This window comes from Notolabrus celidotus, chromosome 5 (assembly GCF_009762535.1).
Source record: "Notolabrus celidotus isolate fNotCel1 chromosome 5, fNotCel1.pri, whole genome shotgun sequence".
Classification (NCBI taxonomy): domain Eukaryota; kingdom Metazoa; phylum Chordata; class Actinopteri; order Labriformes; family Labridae; genus Notolabrus; species Notolabrus celidotus.
The window spans coordinates 16,791,811-16,808,739 of record NC_048276.1 but is presented as its reverse complement, the minus strand read 5'-3'; the positions used below and the strand labels follow the sequence as shown (position 1 = coordinate 16,808,739).

The following is a 16,929-nucleotide window of genomic DNA, read 5'->3' as shown; positions in this document are numbered from 1 at the left end:
TCACAATATCTGCCAATGCAAAAATCTAAATGCCTCAAGTTTCTCCAAAATGAGATGCAACAATTATAAAAAACTCATCATGAACATTTGGCCTGATGCATCAGATATTTTCAGTACTTACAAGCAATAATGTTTTTGCCTGTGGTATCTTGAAATAAGATTAATATCTGATTAATGTGACTTGAATTCAGCATAATAAGATATTTTGACTTGAAATTAGACCAACACAGATATGAGTTTTTTGCAGTGCAGTATTCAGAGTAATGGAGCAGCACACGCAGTAGCACAGTCATTCAAGTAGTCTGCACTAGGCATGTGTCAGTGTTCAGGTGCATGAAAGAATTTAAAGGGATATTTCAGTTTTTTTGAAGTGGGGTTGTATGAGTTTCTTTACACTATTGCTCCTGCTAGCCACAATGAGTGCCAGTGAGCTCTTCCCCATTGATTAGAAAATTCCCAGAATACCGACAGGCAAACTAGTCTATTTTCTCTGCGGATGGGGACACCTATTTCACGTAATCTGCCAAAGTTAAGAAAATATGGTCCAGGCACTCAACACGGTACAAATGCATACACCAGTAAAAAAAAAATTGGAGCTATTCAGTTTGCCGTCAGAAACCCCCTTTGTTTTGACACTATTTTCGGACGCACCTCGCAGACCGGTGTTCTTCTGCTGCATGAGCACGGATACACGCCGATCAGCTGTTTGGATCTGCCTGCACTTTTAGGATCAAAAACTACAATTTGCAAAAATTAGTGATTCTGACAGTGACGATGATATGCCCTTTACTGTCGACACAAGAGGATACCTCTATGAACCAGAGTTTACAGAGGAAGAACTCCAGATGCAGACCCAACGTACCAAAGAAAAGAGGGGAGAAAGTTCTGTGCTGACGAGTGAGCAGGAGAGATCCCACGTTACCTGGTGGTGCCGGTGTGTAAACTGTGAGCCCATGTCAACGAACCCAGAGAGCTTCTTCTGTCGGGAGAGGGACTTAGTGACGACAATACTTCAGGACCTTGAAAAAACTGAAATATCCCTTTAGAGGTAGATAGATCAAAGTTCATACTTCAGGAAAAGCATTACAAAGTAGTTATTTTCAGTTGTGCCAGAATCACATTAAAATGGACATAATAGATATTGTTCTGTTGAACGATCTGCCACTTAAGCAATGATTGTAATTATTTCCACAACTGGGTGGGCTGGAATGAAATTTTGCCACATGTTTTGTCAGTAGAGGATACATCTGATTGACTATTGGAGACCCATCTGTGGCTTTGAGTGAAATGTATTTACAGCTTTCATTAAGTTTTGTCATTTTGCTACTTTTTGTTTTCTCGTTTATCTAGAGTTGTATTGAAAAGCTTTTAAGCATACTGCGAGCACTTCGTTGAGTTAAACCAAATCAGCCTGACCATGTCTTTTACTGAAAGAAGGTATCTGCAGTGTTGGATTTGTGATTTTTGTAGACACTATATCAGCTGTGCAATTCTTAAAATCCATCAGCTGATTTTGAGCTGTGTAGGAAGACGTCCTAATAGGCCTGCTGTGAAAGTGCCATGTATATTTTTGCAAGAACATTGGGTAACCATAGCATCAGCCTGTGATTGCAGGGATGTTACTTGATCATTAAAAAGTGAGGGGTAGAAATAACGATGGAGTGCTTGTTTTCTACCCTGGGTACTTGATTTTCTTAACAAGAATAGTTTGATAGAGTGATCCTATCCCATTTTTTCATCCTTTTTATTCCTCAGATATTGTTAATCACTTGTTTTTTTGGGGCTGAACATCACAAATATTCACATAAATCACTGTTTTTTTTCAATTCAAGGCATCATGTAAAGCTGAATAGACAGGAAGTTTCTCTAAAACTGCCCCTTAGTAAGTTACCTGCTGGTTTGTACGTCATGCTGACTGCTTTTGGTTTGTTTGTCAGAAGTCAGTGTCAACAAAAACCCGGCCATGATCAAAAGGCGCCGGTGTAATGTTAGTCTGGACCAAATAAACATTATACCAGCTTAACATCAGCATGTTTGCTTTGTGATAGCATGCTGAAAGTAGCATTAACTCATGAATGCTTTCATTCCATTCTAGCATAACTTTAAAATCCCAGTCTTGCTGCATCTAGACAGCATGTATTAATTGTAATTATTAATTAATAGAGCATAAGCACAGCACAGGCAGGAAAGGTCTAGTGAGTTCATACAGACTGTGTAGCTGCTCTCACATGCTTTAAGCTGTCACTGAGTGTGTGGATCTCTACTGCTGGAAAAGCAACGGCTGATTTGTAAGCTAGGCCGATCTGCCCACACAGTGTGGGCTGAAGGAATGAGACGACAAGACATACCATGTCCTTGTGTAAAGGCCCATGCCCAGTATTCAAAATGTTACATGTTCACCATTTGTGAATGATGTCTATTGATTTGTGCAAACCATAAGGGGAAGCCAGCTGAGGATTTAGCTGTCTCATGGCTGCTGCAGGTAGTGTTTGGATTTATGCTGAAATATGAAAACCAAGAAATGTTTAGCCTTATGAACCAGCATTAAATTCCTGTCTCAAGTTTCATGTTAACAGACTTCTAAATAATCCCACAATGCAATACAATCATAAATATGGTAAACAATTCAATAAACAAATATATGCACTGCAGTCATTTTAAAGTAAAATGCATTTCTAATATGTAAGAAAGACGGTCTGAAAGATTCAGCTATGTAAATGCAAGTCTTATTAGAAAAACTGCAGAGTTCTGAGTAAATGGGACAGTAGTCAGCAACTGTGTGACTCGCCAAGACAACAACAATGGGTGAGTTGTCTATACAATGAAGTGAGAGTAAATTTAAAAGGAGATGATTAATGACTCTCTTGTTTTTGAGTCCTCTCCCCTTTGTTTATATTTCGCCTCCCTCCCATATGGGATGAGTCGCCTTTTTTTTTTCTCCCCGTGCATATGTTTCAATGGAAGGACTAAACTGATAGAACAGAAATCTGCCATTCCAAAGTTTATCAGACGTAATTGACATTTGCAACCTTTATCATGCTCCCCTCAGGCCTGGTGCCAATGAGTTGGCATCTGGATTGGGGCCTGTGACATTTAGACAACAGTTAGAGCAATTTCGGTGGCTATTAAAGGACTGAACTGGCACTTCCAATGAACCCCTTTTTTTGTTTTTTAAATCTGGATAGTTTTCTGAGAATAACAACTGTGTGCAGAATTAAAACCAACTAATTCAAAAGTGCTCAAGAAACAGTGAGTAATTCATATTCAAAAAGCCAATAATTACCCTGCCAGATAATTCAACAATGTAACCTTTTAAACCTTGATTATGATTCCCATTGCTTGCTCATGATTGTTGGTTTACAAGGGTGGCCTGTTGGGACGATTTGGCAAACAGCTGCTTATTGGTGTAAAGATTTTACTGCCAGCTGCAGAATCTGCTTACAGTAACACCTATTTTTTACTGAAACTAAACCCAGAAAATTGGTATAAACACACATTGTGTTTTCTGCAGGCCTCATTGTACTTTATGAATTCCAAAATTGTAACAAAAAAATACATATTGCTCAAGAGTCTCTAATTGTACCTATATATATGAGGGTGTGCTGATATGCGTTTGATGGGACTCTAATCAGTTTCCCCAGTGCATGCCATTGTAATAATAACACCATCAAGTGCATGGTAATTATAGCTGCAGGCCTTTCATTGATCTTCAGGCAAAATGGGTGATCCCTTTTCAGCTGCAGAATAATAGCTGAACCTTTAACCTGGACTTGAATCAATAAACCTGCAGGATTCCCCCCCCCCCCCTCCATTGTGAATGAGCGCCACTGCTGGAACACCCATTAGGTGTTGCGATCATTGAATTCTATCATTGTCCTCTCCCTCGGAAAGTTGCTGCACAAGGCAAAAAAAAAAATAGCTTGTGTTTGATTTGGGATGAGCTGATTGTTCTTAGTATTAATTACGTCAAGAAAAACAAGAAGAATCTGGGTTTTGATAAATAATTCATGTTTGTTTTTGAACCAGCCTTGTGAAACTGGCATTCTGTACATAATGTATGACTGTGTGTCTTTGATAATAGGGTTTGCATTAGAGCTAATACGCTTTCCTTCATTCCACAGGGCAGATTCTTGCCTCGGCTGGTTATTGTGCAAAAATTGATCTCCCTTGAACCTTGTGTGCCAGCAGACATTAGTCAGCGTTGTCTGTAAGCCAGTGATGTACGTCGCAAGAGGCCCTCATACATGTTGCCATGGGAAGGTAGGGTATATTCTTTAATCTTATATATGCAGCCTCAGTAAATTACATTACTTCAATAATGGAGAGAAATTGCTCAACAGAGAGATCAATAAGATTTAAAGAACACAAACACCTGCAATGATGAGAAATCTACATCCTGAATTAGAATTAGTACCTCTGTTGAAAGGGGTTTATGGCAGCCGAATGAGATTTCCTAGTAGTAAGTGGCAGGAACATGAACCTTTAACAATTAGTATTTAAGATATCCTCTGCTCACTGGAGCTTGAAGGCAAAGTGTGATGCACATATAATTCACTAGAGCGGCTTTAATTTCAGCAAGAGCTGAAAGAATCGCTTTAATGAGTGTTCAAACAAAGCAGGGAATTAATATGATGTGCATGCATTCAAACCTGTCGTCTCAGTAGGAAATAACAGTGTCCTTGCATAGAGGGAATAATTGTTTGAATACACTGAGGTTAACATACAAGAATTGGTACTTACTAGCAGTCATGTAATACTGTGAAAATATCTTTCATCACAGGTAAAATGAACAAATGTCATCGAAAAACAGCTTTTACATCATGTCCTTTTCTCATGGGGTAATGTTTTGTTTTGTTTTTTCCTCGCCTGACATTCTGCAAAAGTATTTTAAATACTTTAGAGTGAAAAGAGATCCAGAGAAATGGTTGATTTCTTTGTGACATTTGTAGGTTTCATGATATTTTTAGATGTTTTGATACAAACAACAACATCGCAACGCATTGATCATTGTACTTGTCAGAGACACAGAAGAGCGGGAGAGAGAAGACTGACAGAAACAGATTTCTGTCAAAACTCAGCTTCATAATATGTCACGCTCAAATTCACAATTACAAACGCATTGACATAAAACTGGTTCATTTTCCCCATTTATTATTTCAAAGCTGAGATTAATCACATGGAGGGGAATAATGACTAAACGTAATCACAGACTACTGCTTCTTGCTCAGCAATAATTACAGTGAGACTGGCTGCCCAGCTATATGATTTATGACAGAACATGATGGATATTAATGGATTTTGTAATTGGTGCATATGTTTATGAAAAGGCTGTCTGGCTATGACATTATGAAAAGATGTCAGGTAGAGCAAGACCTGTCCCTGGACTGGTCACGGAGATAGAGACTTCAGTTGTACTTTCAGAGGATCAAGTTGAATGCATCCTCTGCATTGTAAATAGATCAGGTGGACTCTGGAGCGTTGTTTTTACTGCTGAAAGCATCGAGCATCAGCAGTCAGCTGCAAAGCAGTACATAAATCAAATGAAGAAGAATCATCACCTTCAACTGCTTTTTCCTGCAGACTTCGAACAGAGGGAAAAAATTGATATAAACCAAGGCCACGCTTTATCACATTTTTTAATGTGACCTGTAGGGATGCTCTGAGTGAATAATTTCCTATATGTTTAAATTAGATTTGAAATTCTGACTTATCAACCAATCTAAAGGTAAGAAACACTCAAACAGTCAGACACATTAATTTAACACAGCTAAACAAAACATTGTAGAGTCAATGTCAAATTGGTTTACCAAGTGTGGTTAACTTTGGCAGAGCTAGCACCACCAGCCTTCATTCCTCCTTGCAGGGTTATCTTTAAATGCCTGTGCTGGTAAGGCATTGCTCCAGTCTAGTGGTTACGTTTACGCCATGTGTAAAACAAATATTACTATATATTATTACCCGTCTTTCTTAATGATCTTCCGGTTTTGTAAGAAGCTTGATTCTAATTGGTCAAAACCCCTTGACAGCGGATATTAACGTTCACTCACATGAGCAACACTAGAGTCAAACGGATCGCATGCATTCATGTCAAAACAATCCACTGAAAAGAGTTCCGTCACATTTAACATTTAATTTATTATAATAATTAGTTTAACCAGCTAGTAATTATGGTATGGACGGCAGTGATGAAGTTGAAATTGTCTAGTTCACTAAATGCACACTTAGTAACCAAAATAACCAAAATAAGACCATATACAATCATTAAACTTCAAAAAGCACTGATAAAAAACTTTAATTGTACAAGTGCCATGTATCAACATTCAGAACATGAATACATGATAAGATAAGATTAGATAAGATAAGATACTCCTTTATTCGTCCCACAACAGGGAAATTCATGGAGTTACAGCAGCAAACAAGAAGGTGTACAGTATGATGTTTCAAATCTTGCTGTGGACGTATAGGCCATTCATATGTTCACCACTATCACTTCATTCATCATTCATCATTTTCATCAATCAGACGTAACCCCTGCTTGCATCTACCCTCAAAATACTTGCCCTCAAAATTGTTGAGACCAGACTTTGAACCCCTGTGATATCGTCTCACAAAATTTGCTGGAGTAATGCCCACTTTGCCAGACTTATGACCCAGTGGTTGGTTATGAAGGACTTACAACCAAGACTTTCTTTTCTGAGAAGCAAGAATGGAGTTGATTTTAAAACCAAAAGCTGTGAGTTGGCTGCTGCTGGGTTTCAGTATGGGGTGCGCCACCTCTTTTGCTCTTCGCATTGACTGTTTTCCAGCATTCAGACAACACACATCAAAACAGCAGAGAGTACTGTTAAAAACTAGAAAGTCAAATCAGATAACAAAAATCTTGTTTGGGTTAGGTGAATAGGGATTAAGTTAAGATAGAGGGCAGAACAAGAATATAATTGATGGCTGAAGAAAGACACAAGTGAACATTATTGTGGTCTGATTCTTGTGGTAAGAACATCGGCTCTATATTTTCATACAGTTTGTGACTGAGGTGAGGAAAAGGGTTACAACCAAGTGGCAACTTACGACGACAAGAACTGAAGCCCATGCAGAAGTGTTAATCCACTTGAAGCTGGCCCTGGAAGTACTGGTAGCCAGCAAAAATAAATAGGTTTACAGCCTGGTACAAAAAATGTGTGTAGTCTGAATAGCTAATTTCTCCATCAAAACACACTGTACGGGGGGCACATTTTTCATAACATGGCAGTTTTGAAGATATAAATATTACAAGTTTTCCATCATGAGAGGCAGAGCTGACTTGACTGACAGGCGGGGAACACAGTAGCTGTTGGCGAGGGGGCTCAAAGCCCGCCTCTTTACCTCACACTAGCTCAACATCAGAGGTTGAGTTCAAGCGGCAGCCTCCGGTCTAAAAATAGGAGTCAAATGCTGAAGTGCTAAAAGCTGCAGTTCATCGACGATTCGCTTGAGGCTGGCTCCCGAAGTACCGGAAACCACATACACACCAATTCAAAAAGAAGATCTTTAGAGCCGAAATAAACATGTTTACAGCCTGGTACAAAAGACGAGTGTAGTCTGGATGGCTCATTCCTTGATCGGCACACACTGTAGGGGGGGTTAATTTTTTCCTAACGCAGCAATTTTGAAGATATTGATATTACAAGTCTTCCAATGAGAGGCACAGCTGACTTGATTGACAGGCGGGAACACTGTAGCTATTGTGTTGGAGGCTCAAAGCCTCTTTACGTCACAATCGCTCAACAGCAGCAATATGGCTGCCGACGACAATTGGCCTCTAAACAGCGCTTCAGAAACAGACGGGTGACGTCATGGATACTATGTCCATTATTTATACAGTCTTATGGTTGAGTTCAGCATTTCCAATATGGCTCCCACCGACGATTGGCTTCAACAGCGCTCCAGAAACAGATAGGTGACCTCACGGATACTACGTCCATTAATTATACAGTCTATGGTTAACACAGATACTGTGTGAAACCTTAATGATAGCTTAGAGGGACATAACTGCAAGTTAGATATCAAGCACGCTACAATATTTGGTCAATCATGGTATGAGACATCATTGCATTTGTCACATTATTAACAATATTGTAACCCATTTCAGATATTACCATGTTGTTCAGGCCAAATGTTAACATATGTATCGAGTTGCCAAAATAAAAAAATATTAAGTAAGGAAAATAAGTTACATCTAATTGTGCTGAATTAAGCGAATTATCTTCTGCCTCATCAATTTTTGTCCCCATAGCTGAAGTATTACTCTGAGATATACCTTTCGTAAACTGAATAAGCATAACCCAAGCTATCTACACACACAATATGCAACAGTACACAAATACACACATCTTGGGATCAATACATTGTGTCAGATGCAAGCAATTCACTTAAGATTTAAAGTGGTACTCAGGAAATATAATTACATTAAAAGTGCCTGATGCTTCAAAAATATATGGCCAAATGTACTTGAATATTACAGTTGGCAGATGCTGCTTAATTTGATTTTCATCTTAAAAAAAATGTCTTTTCAGTGGACACTCAACAGCTGGCAAAACACTCCCTAAAGAAATACAAAATGTTAAAAGAAAAAAAAAAACTCCTCAAACAATGCTGCCATGTCCCAAACCACTGTCAAGTAATTGTTCACAGATTGGTGGAGCTGGTAGTGCAATAATTTAAAAGTTGCCCCAGTGTGTAGCTTGTAGCATGTGGTAGTCCCTTTTAGTGTCCCCTCAATAGGCACACTACACTTCAAAATGATCATTTAAAATGTGGTAATAGTCCAATTTCAAGTAATGATACTCCTAGTCTGCTATCCACTGACTGTGCCACTCGAAATACTGCAATTACATTGAAAATACTTACTTCCCTGTTCTAGTTAGAGAGGATGATAGACAGTTAATGACTCATAGAGAGTGAGAGGCTTTGACTGAGTTGAGTCTTTTTTTTTTCCTCTTTGAAAGGTGTGCAGTTGTGTGACGGGGGCAGAGGAGACGGAGACAGTCAAAGTCAGACTGAGATAGAGGAAGTGAAAAGAAAAGTCTAGAAACAGATAAGAGGTGAAGATATGCAGGTTGAGGAGCAGTCAGGCTGTTCACACTGGGAAAAATGGATCCCGGAATAGTGCCAGAGGTGATGGATTTGAAACTCCATATATGATTACGAGGTGTCAAACTGCAAGGAAAGATTTGAAATACAGAGAAAGTTGATACCTGTAGGGTAAAATAGACAAATAGACAGCACTGAAAAAAAAGTATCTCTGCCTTGGTTGTGCCCCCAATAATCATCTAAGATATGTGTAAACCAAAATTTAGACTTGTTCTCCATGGGGGCAAAATATCTGCAAAAAAAGTTTAATTGCAGCCGTTCTGGTGGACATATTGGAGAAGGCTCACAGTGCAATTGCAGGCCATTATCATTTGCCTGGTATGGGAGCTGACATTCGCAAGTGTGTTAGTTAGGATCTTCAAAGTAATGATGTGGAATACTTCAGTTTCAATAATAGTTCACTTATGGAGCCTCGGGAAAAGTAATCTGAATTTCTGCAAATTTCAGAGGGCTGTCTAATTATGACATAATAAAGAGGAAAGGTACCTGCTGCTAATTTGTCATTTCCTTACTTTATTGCTGAGAGCTCATAATTGTTGTTTCTCAATACATGGTTAATTTGTCTGGTAATGATTCACTCATTGACTACGTTTACATGAGACTTTTAATTCCTCTTTAATTCAGAATTAAAATTAAATCCTCTTTAAAACGATTAAAATTACCTTGTAAACACCTAATTCCAAATGAAAATGACCATTCCAAATTCAACTTGAATCCAAAGTAAGTGGCTGGCTTATTCTGATTTTAAATCCAAATTTAACACTTCCCCAATCATGTATACATTCATTCCGCTTTCAGTTAATCCTGGTCATTCTGCGCATGCTCGTTCCCTTGTCCTGTCGTGATGACGCACATATTCCAGGCTGAGGTAAAGCAGCTGTTGCACTAAACGGCTTTGATTCGCCAAAGCACGGTCTTCCGCCTCCCTTCTCCGGTCCTCTATCTCTCTTTCCTCCTCAGCTGACCAAAGTGAAGCAGTATGTTTGTGTCGAGCTGCTTATTCAAAACTATAATCAAAATCAAAGCAAAAATTGCACTTATTGTGTGGTCTTCCAAGTTGTAACTGAAAATAAAAGAAGCAGTAACTGGAGCCTGTTTTCTTCCGGTAGACGTAAATACGTCACGCCCGCCACTGTCCAATCAGAACTCTTCCCAACCCCCAGACCTTAAGTGGAATTGAATAAAGACGAGTAAATGTGTTTTCCATGTAAAACTCAATTTGGTATTACTATTCCCATGTAAACGTGAAGGAGAATACTTTAATTCAGAATTATTTAGTTCTGAATAATTAATTCAGAATTGAAAAACATTATGTAATCGTGGCCAGTGAGTGAAAAAAGAAGACTATCCAGTGACGTTAGTCGCTTAGTATTTCACTGAACAACAAAATCACCAAACAGCAAATCAGTGGAAGTGATGAGAACCTTTTGCGATGTTTCTTTAAGAATCTGTTGAACCGAAAACAGTGCCAATGGGCTGGGGCTTAGCCTTTCATAACAAGGCAGAGTAAAAATTGTGTTGTCAATTTCCAGCATGTGACCATTGCTGGGCTCTTTTTAAAGGTCAACTACAGCCTGGGTAAACTGCAGTCCATTGAACAGAGCCTCTGTTCCCCCCCTGGATTTCCAAACATGAAATGAATTCAAGGGTAGGTTATATATTTCCTTGTAAATTAGCCCTTAAAATTAAGATAAATAACAGTAGAATGTGGTGTTATGAGGCCCCACAAATACAAACAGTAGGCTATTCCTAACAAAATACACCCTGCCTTTTGTTTCCTCTTTTGAATTTGTGTTACAAAATTCCCAATGCAAGGAATCACAACTGACCACCCGAGGACCCAACACATTGACAACTTTGGGGAAAAACACAAACACTGTTTGCAAAAAGTTTGGGACATCCAAGGTAAACATTTTAATGTGACTTTTTCTTTTCCTCTTGACAGTGTCAATCATCTTCAGCAGAGAGGAGAAATATGTGAGAAAAACAGCACTCAGTGAATGACAGGCAATATCAAAAAGACCATCTAAAAGTGTGCAGGAGAGAGGAAAGAAGTAGAGAGGACACAGAAGTTAGGAGCATGAGAGTTCAGCACATAATACCAAAGAAAACTGCAAACATAATGTCGACTTTCTGACTGTGATAATTTTGCTGAGTATTCCAACGCATCTCCCATCCTTCATTTGCCCTTTTTAATGTCATGTAATCTAGTTATTAATCATATTCATAGGTTGGTTTATATAGTAATTGGGCTGTGTTCTCCACCTTGTTTTAGTGTTCAAAGATAACTTAAATTTGCTCAGCTTGTCCTGTTAATTCAACAACAGCTGTGCAACCAGCTGCACATAACTTTTAAACAGGGGTATGAGATGTTCATATTTACCTCACACTTCAGTGCATTAACAGGAAGGATGTATGGAAGGAAGGACATCTTTTTATCTCTCTGATCACCTTTAGCAGAGCATGTTTCTGGCACTGCAGGTTATTAGACACGTGGATTTGGTATATTTTGTGATTTTCTGTGCGGGAAAAAAGGATATTTGTTTTATTCTGTATACAATTTAAGTCCTTTTGAACAAGTTGGTTAGTTCATGGAAGCTGGAGCAGTCTGATGGATGAACTCAGACCTAATAAAGAACCTTTTAATCAGAAATCATTAGATAGAAAATGTTTTCCGTGTATGTAATTTGGCTTTGAAACAGGGTCATACATTAAATTGCTTTAGCACTTTGCTTTTCAAATCAGTCCATTGAAATACATTTTCATGAGTAATTTTAGGATTATGTTAACACAGAATAACAATGCTTCAGAACTACCAGTCCTGATTCAATGTACTTAATATCTTCATATGTAAATGCATTGTAATTCACTGCATTCTTAAGGCTGATTTGCGTCTCCCCTACGCAGCAGGGGCTGACGTGGACATGAGCACCACATACTTGTGCGTCGATGTGTCTGTGAAGCGCAGCAATTCTCCGCTGAAACGCTTGATGGCAGTGTGGTCTCTCTGATAGCCGGTCGCCTGCTTCCTACCTCGCTACGATCTCTATTTACTTTTCTATAGCAATTCAGAGTGTGTTAGGTTAATCTAAAGCTGATACATGTTACTCTTTATCATACAGACATTATTACAGGGAATAATAGAGAGGAGGAGATGAAATACACCGCCGATGTCCGGGATCCCAGAAGTGTGGGAAATGCAAGCCACCGAGCCGACCAATCAAAGGGTTTGCGGTCCGCATCGATTCTACACGTAGTTACATTTTGGTGGTGGTGCAGCAGCTACGTGTGTAGGCCTCTGCGTATAGGTACGGGAGCTATGCAGACCCCCTGGCGTAGGCTACGCCGTCAATTGGACACAGAAATATAAATCAGCCTTTAGAGGTCCCATAGCTTGAGAGTAGGGATGCCTGCTTAGTCTATTTGAAGCCATTTCTTTTTTTTTTTTTTTGTGATTAAATTTTTATTGTAATTTCTGCGGTTGCATACAAACATAGATTAACAAGGAACAAACACAATAAAAACAAAAACAAAAAAACAGACACAAAATAAAAACACAACAAAACAAAACAACAGGTCCATAAGAAGGAGGGAGAAAATTCATATGTTGTGGTAGTTATGTCGATGTAGGTGTGTGTATGTGGGTATGTAAGAGAAACTGTGTGAGGGGGATTGCTCAGTTCAGCAAGTTCTTAAGATTGTTCACTGTAGCACACCATAGCTTAGTTTTTTGGTTTTAGTAACCATTGTTTTCAAATAAGCAGTAAGGGGCGTTTCCATCTAGTGGCAACCAACTTCTTAGCAGTTGTCAAGCCAGCTAAAAACACACGCTTCTGAGCTCTATGGAGCTTCAGCTGATGTAAGTCATTTAAAATTAAGACGAAAGGAGACAACAGTATAAACACATGTAACAACAAGGACAAATTTACCTTAACCATTTTCCAAAAACTGGCCACACCACGGCATTCCCTGGTAAAAAAAAGTACCAGTTACATCTAATGGACACAATGTGCAATTTGGGTCGGGCTTCAGTTTCATGCTGAAGAGTCTACGAGGGGTCATATAAGTCCTGTGTATGAAGCTAAAGTGTATTAATTGATGGTTGGGATTCCTGGAAGACTGTTTAACATTAACATTATTTGAAGCCATTACTATTAGAGCATGAATTGTTTGAAAGCTGTAAAAGGTGAGTTAATTATAATGGAGAATGACATTACTACTGAAGAATTCTACATTCATATGCTGCAACCAAATCCCAAGTAAGACAACAACGAACGGTTAGTTAGATAAATGTTCGGTATACTACAAAAGCTTATCCTAGGGAGGCTCTTTATGCAGGAACATGCCTTGTTATAAAGGCCCACATTTACACAACTTGACTACAGAAAGGTCATAGCTTCATTACGAGAAAGTAAGGATGTGCTTTCTCAATCTCACACTTATTATACAGAGAACTAGACTGCAAACAGTTGTCAAAACATAAAAGACTGTCTTGAGCAATACAGCATCACACATCTCAAACAACAGAACACAACATCTATCATTTCAAAGAGATCAGAAATAAACTTTAAGCCAGCAGATCTAATTTTCAGAAGGCACTGTGAGCACGGAGCACACAAAACAAAAACCCAACAACTGAACTGTGAGATTTTATATTAGGAAAAAAACAACTGTTCTGCTCTGTTAGAGCTCTGCTGAGCTTGGGCAGATCCTCAAAACTGCAACATTTGAGTCACTTAGGGTTTTTTTTTTTGGCCAAAAGGTCACAAAATTAATTAAGAAAATTTTATGACACAAGATAGAGCAACGTCCAAATTTAGGAGGGAGGTGATTAAAAAATTAGAGGGCCAGATGTTTGCTGCTTTTGACTTAACACATCCCTTTGGCAGTTGAAGCTTCTTGCCAACATGGGAGATTTTGACTCCTTAAATTCAGACATTAGTTCATGACTTTTAGCTCATAAATAAATGTGGGAGTTTTGGAATCTGAAGAGTGAAGGCGGGCATCACATTGCTAACAGAGCTAGCCAAAGCCAGTACTCTCAGTGGGTAAGCTTGTGACAACATACACACAAATAATGATGAAATACTGTATAAGCTCTTACTTTGACACCCTGGGAATGTTGCTTGTTGATGTATGAATTCAGCATCCAATGTGTGGTAATTAAACGTTTTGCTCTTTGTGTGCATTTGGAATAAAAAAGGCACCAACAGCACAAATTCAGATTTCAAGGCTAGTTGCTCCAAAATGTAAATAATACACTAAAAGATACATTTAGAATTGTCCTATTCTGTAGCTCAGATATTTTAATGACATACTGTAGACAAGCTAGATGTGCTTGGCATTAATTAGCATATGTGTCTTGAAGGCACAGTCAATAGCACAAATATATTAAAGTCTGTTAGATCTTCTTCCAGCATTGGATCCAATCCTCCAAACTGGCAGCAGCATGGCCCTGTTTTTCAGCTCTCCTCCAACACTCAACATCTTTTGTTTGCAGTGTTTCCCTCACATGTGTTTCTGTCCTGTCAGCTGTTGCTGCCATGGAGCTCGACTAGACATGCCGGCCCAGATGAAATGGGAGCTGCGAGGAGCCTCCTTGGCGCTTTCCTCTGCCGTCCCTTCAGTAATGTTCTGGGTGTTTTTTTGTTCTACCTTCCCAGAGTTTTGATTAAGCTCTGCCTCATCTGCATAGTGCCTGGCCTGCTACGAGGCATAGAGGCAACCATCAGCTTATCTATGAGATCCAGATTGCTCTACGTTCTCAGTACTCTGTATCAAGACTGGTTGTGCTTCAACCCCCCCCCCAGCATGCCCCGACTAAACTGGGTTATTTATTCATTTAGCCAATACCATTTATTATAAAGTTGATAATGGCAGCTACTGGACCATTCCCAAATCAAGTCATTTCACTTCACTTCCATTTTAAGCCTCACTTACTACAGCGGATCTCACACATTTACCACCCTGCAATAACCAGGATACATCTTTAACAGTTCATTGTGTTAATTATTGAACCCAAGATAATCTGATTCTTCCCAATTCCTAAGTTTGTGTATTGACCAACGCCTAGTACCACAAAATACACATAATGAGAGACAATGACCGTTAACAAGGCAGGCATTGATAGTTGATGAGCTGGGCATTGTGTCTGCCTGTTCTTGCCCTTTACATGGATATAGGCCTAATGGTAAATTATTTTAAATGGTACTAGCCAATGTATCCGTTTTCTAATGGAACGCTACTAAAGCTCATGTTTGGCGCACACGGGGGGTTTGCTTTTCAAAACAACCAAGAAAACAATTTTATATATGGTAAAAACAGGAGCTAAATGATAGCCATGTTTATGTTTGTAGTCATCCATTACTTATATTTTAGATTTCTGTTTTGATTTATACATTTTTGTGTTGAATTTAGTTTTAACAAAACAGTATTAATGTTCTTAAAAATAGACAAATGGCCTCTTGCTGAGTTTCTGATGTAAACAAGGCTAAATAAGATTTTAAAGCAGTGTTATTTTTAAAAAGAAGTATTTATTCATCTGAAGAAGTTGTTTTGTATTTTGTACAATTTAATTTGTGCTCACTCAGACAGTGTAATATTGGACTCCACTATAAACGCAATTGTTACTTCTAACATAAATTATTATTGGTATCGGCCCTCATTTTATCAGTGCTTCCAAACTATAAACACTATTTATAATAATATTATTTGGTTATTTATTTATTTTTGTTTTCTACTGGTCTTGATTAGTTTGGCTTAAAATATATTTAAAAATCTTAAGCCTGATTTCTAAAGTTGTATTAGCTCTGATTTACTTTTCACTCACCATTAGTACTGCAGTGTTGTTGCTTTGTGTGATGAGTTACGAGAAATAGGATTGATTTTGCTGCTTCAAAGTTTTGTTGTTGAAGCCATAACATATATTATTGTCTCTTTTATTATTGCTTATTATTGTTTTGTAGAAGAGAAAACAATCAGGGGATTAATAAATTATGGTATGAGATTGGTTTATTAAGTGGCACACTTGCCGTTACCTGATACAGGATTAAAGGCTGTATAAAAGGCATTGTAGATATCAGGTAGGTATCAATATAGAGACAAGTCTTTATTCTACAAACCTCTGCCCTTTTGAAATAATGATATCAACTAAACAATAATTGTGCTATAAATTAGATGGAAACATGTTGATGCCTGAATCTGAAAAAGTTTATATGAGTATGTGACGTGTAAAATGTTCCTCACCTTTTGCCTGAAGCAGAAGTGCTTCTCTTCCTATACCTCTTGTGTGTGTGTGTCCTGTGACACTTACCTCCACTCCTCAGCTGTGTGTGATATCTCACTCCAGCCTTGTTTTCTCTTCACCTACTGGGAGCTCAGGACATCACCTACCCCAGTTTTCAGACAACCCCCTCAGGCTAACTGATTCGCTGTGAGGGGTGTGTCATCTGTCAGCATTTAGGAGAGCGAAAACAAGCTTTTTTTTTCGAAATCTCTCAGCTGCCCGCTCTGCTTTAGTCTAAGTGTGGGGTCACCCCAGCTGGGACCTTTTTTTCCCTGCCCCTTATGCTCACTCCTTATGTTCTGTTTTCATACCGCACCATTGGAAAATGAAAAAAAAGTCAAACTAACATAAAACTGACCTTGGGGGTCAAGATGAGTCTACATTTTTAGTTCTATTTCTCGGTCATAAGGCAATGCCACTGATTGAGCAGTTGTGCTATTTATTTGAAAATAAATAAAATATGAGGCTATGGCTGTGTTAGGGACAAATACACAGCAGCAGAAAGAAACTATTAA

General features: G+C 38.6%; 1 protein-coding gene across 1 annotated transcript in view; it reads left to right on the top strand.

The window, feature by feature from the left end:
* Window positions 1-16,929, top strand: part of LOC117812252 (protocadherin-1-like) — a 451,145-nt gene that overhangs the window by 253,357 nt on the left and 180,859 nt on the right. Inside the window, exon 9 of the mRNA XM_034682909.1 lies at window positions 4,122-4,260. Within this exon, the coding sequence (XP_034538800.1) occupies window positions 4,219-4,260 (42 nt within the window). The 5' untranslated portion in view covers window positions 4,122-4,218. The remainder of the gene's footprint in view (window positions 1-4,121; window positions 4,261-16,929) is intronic.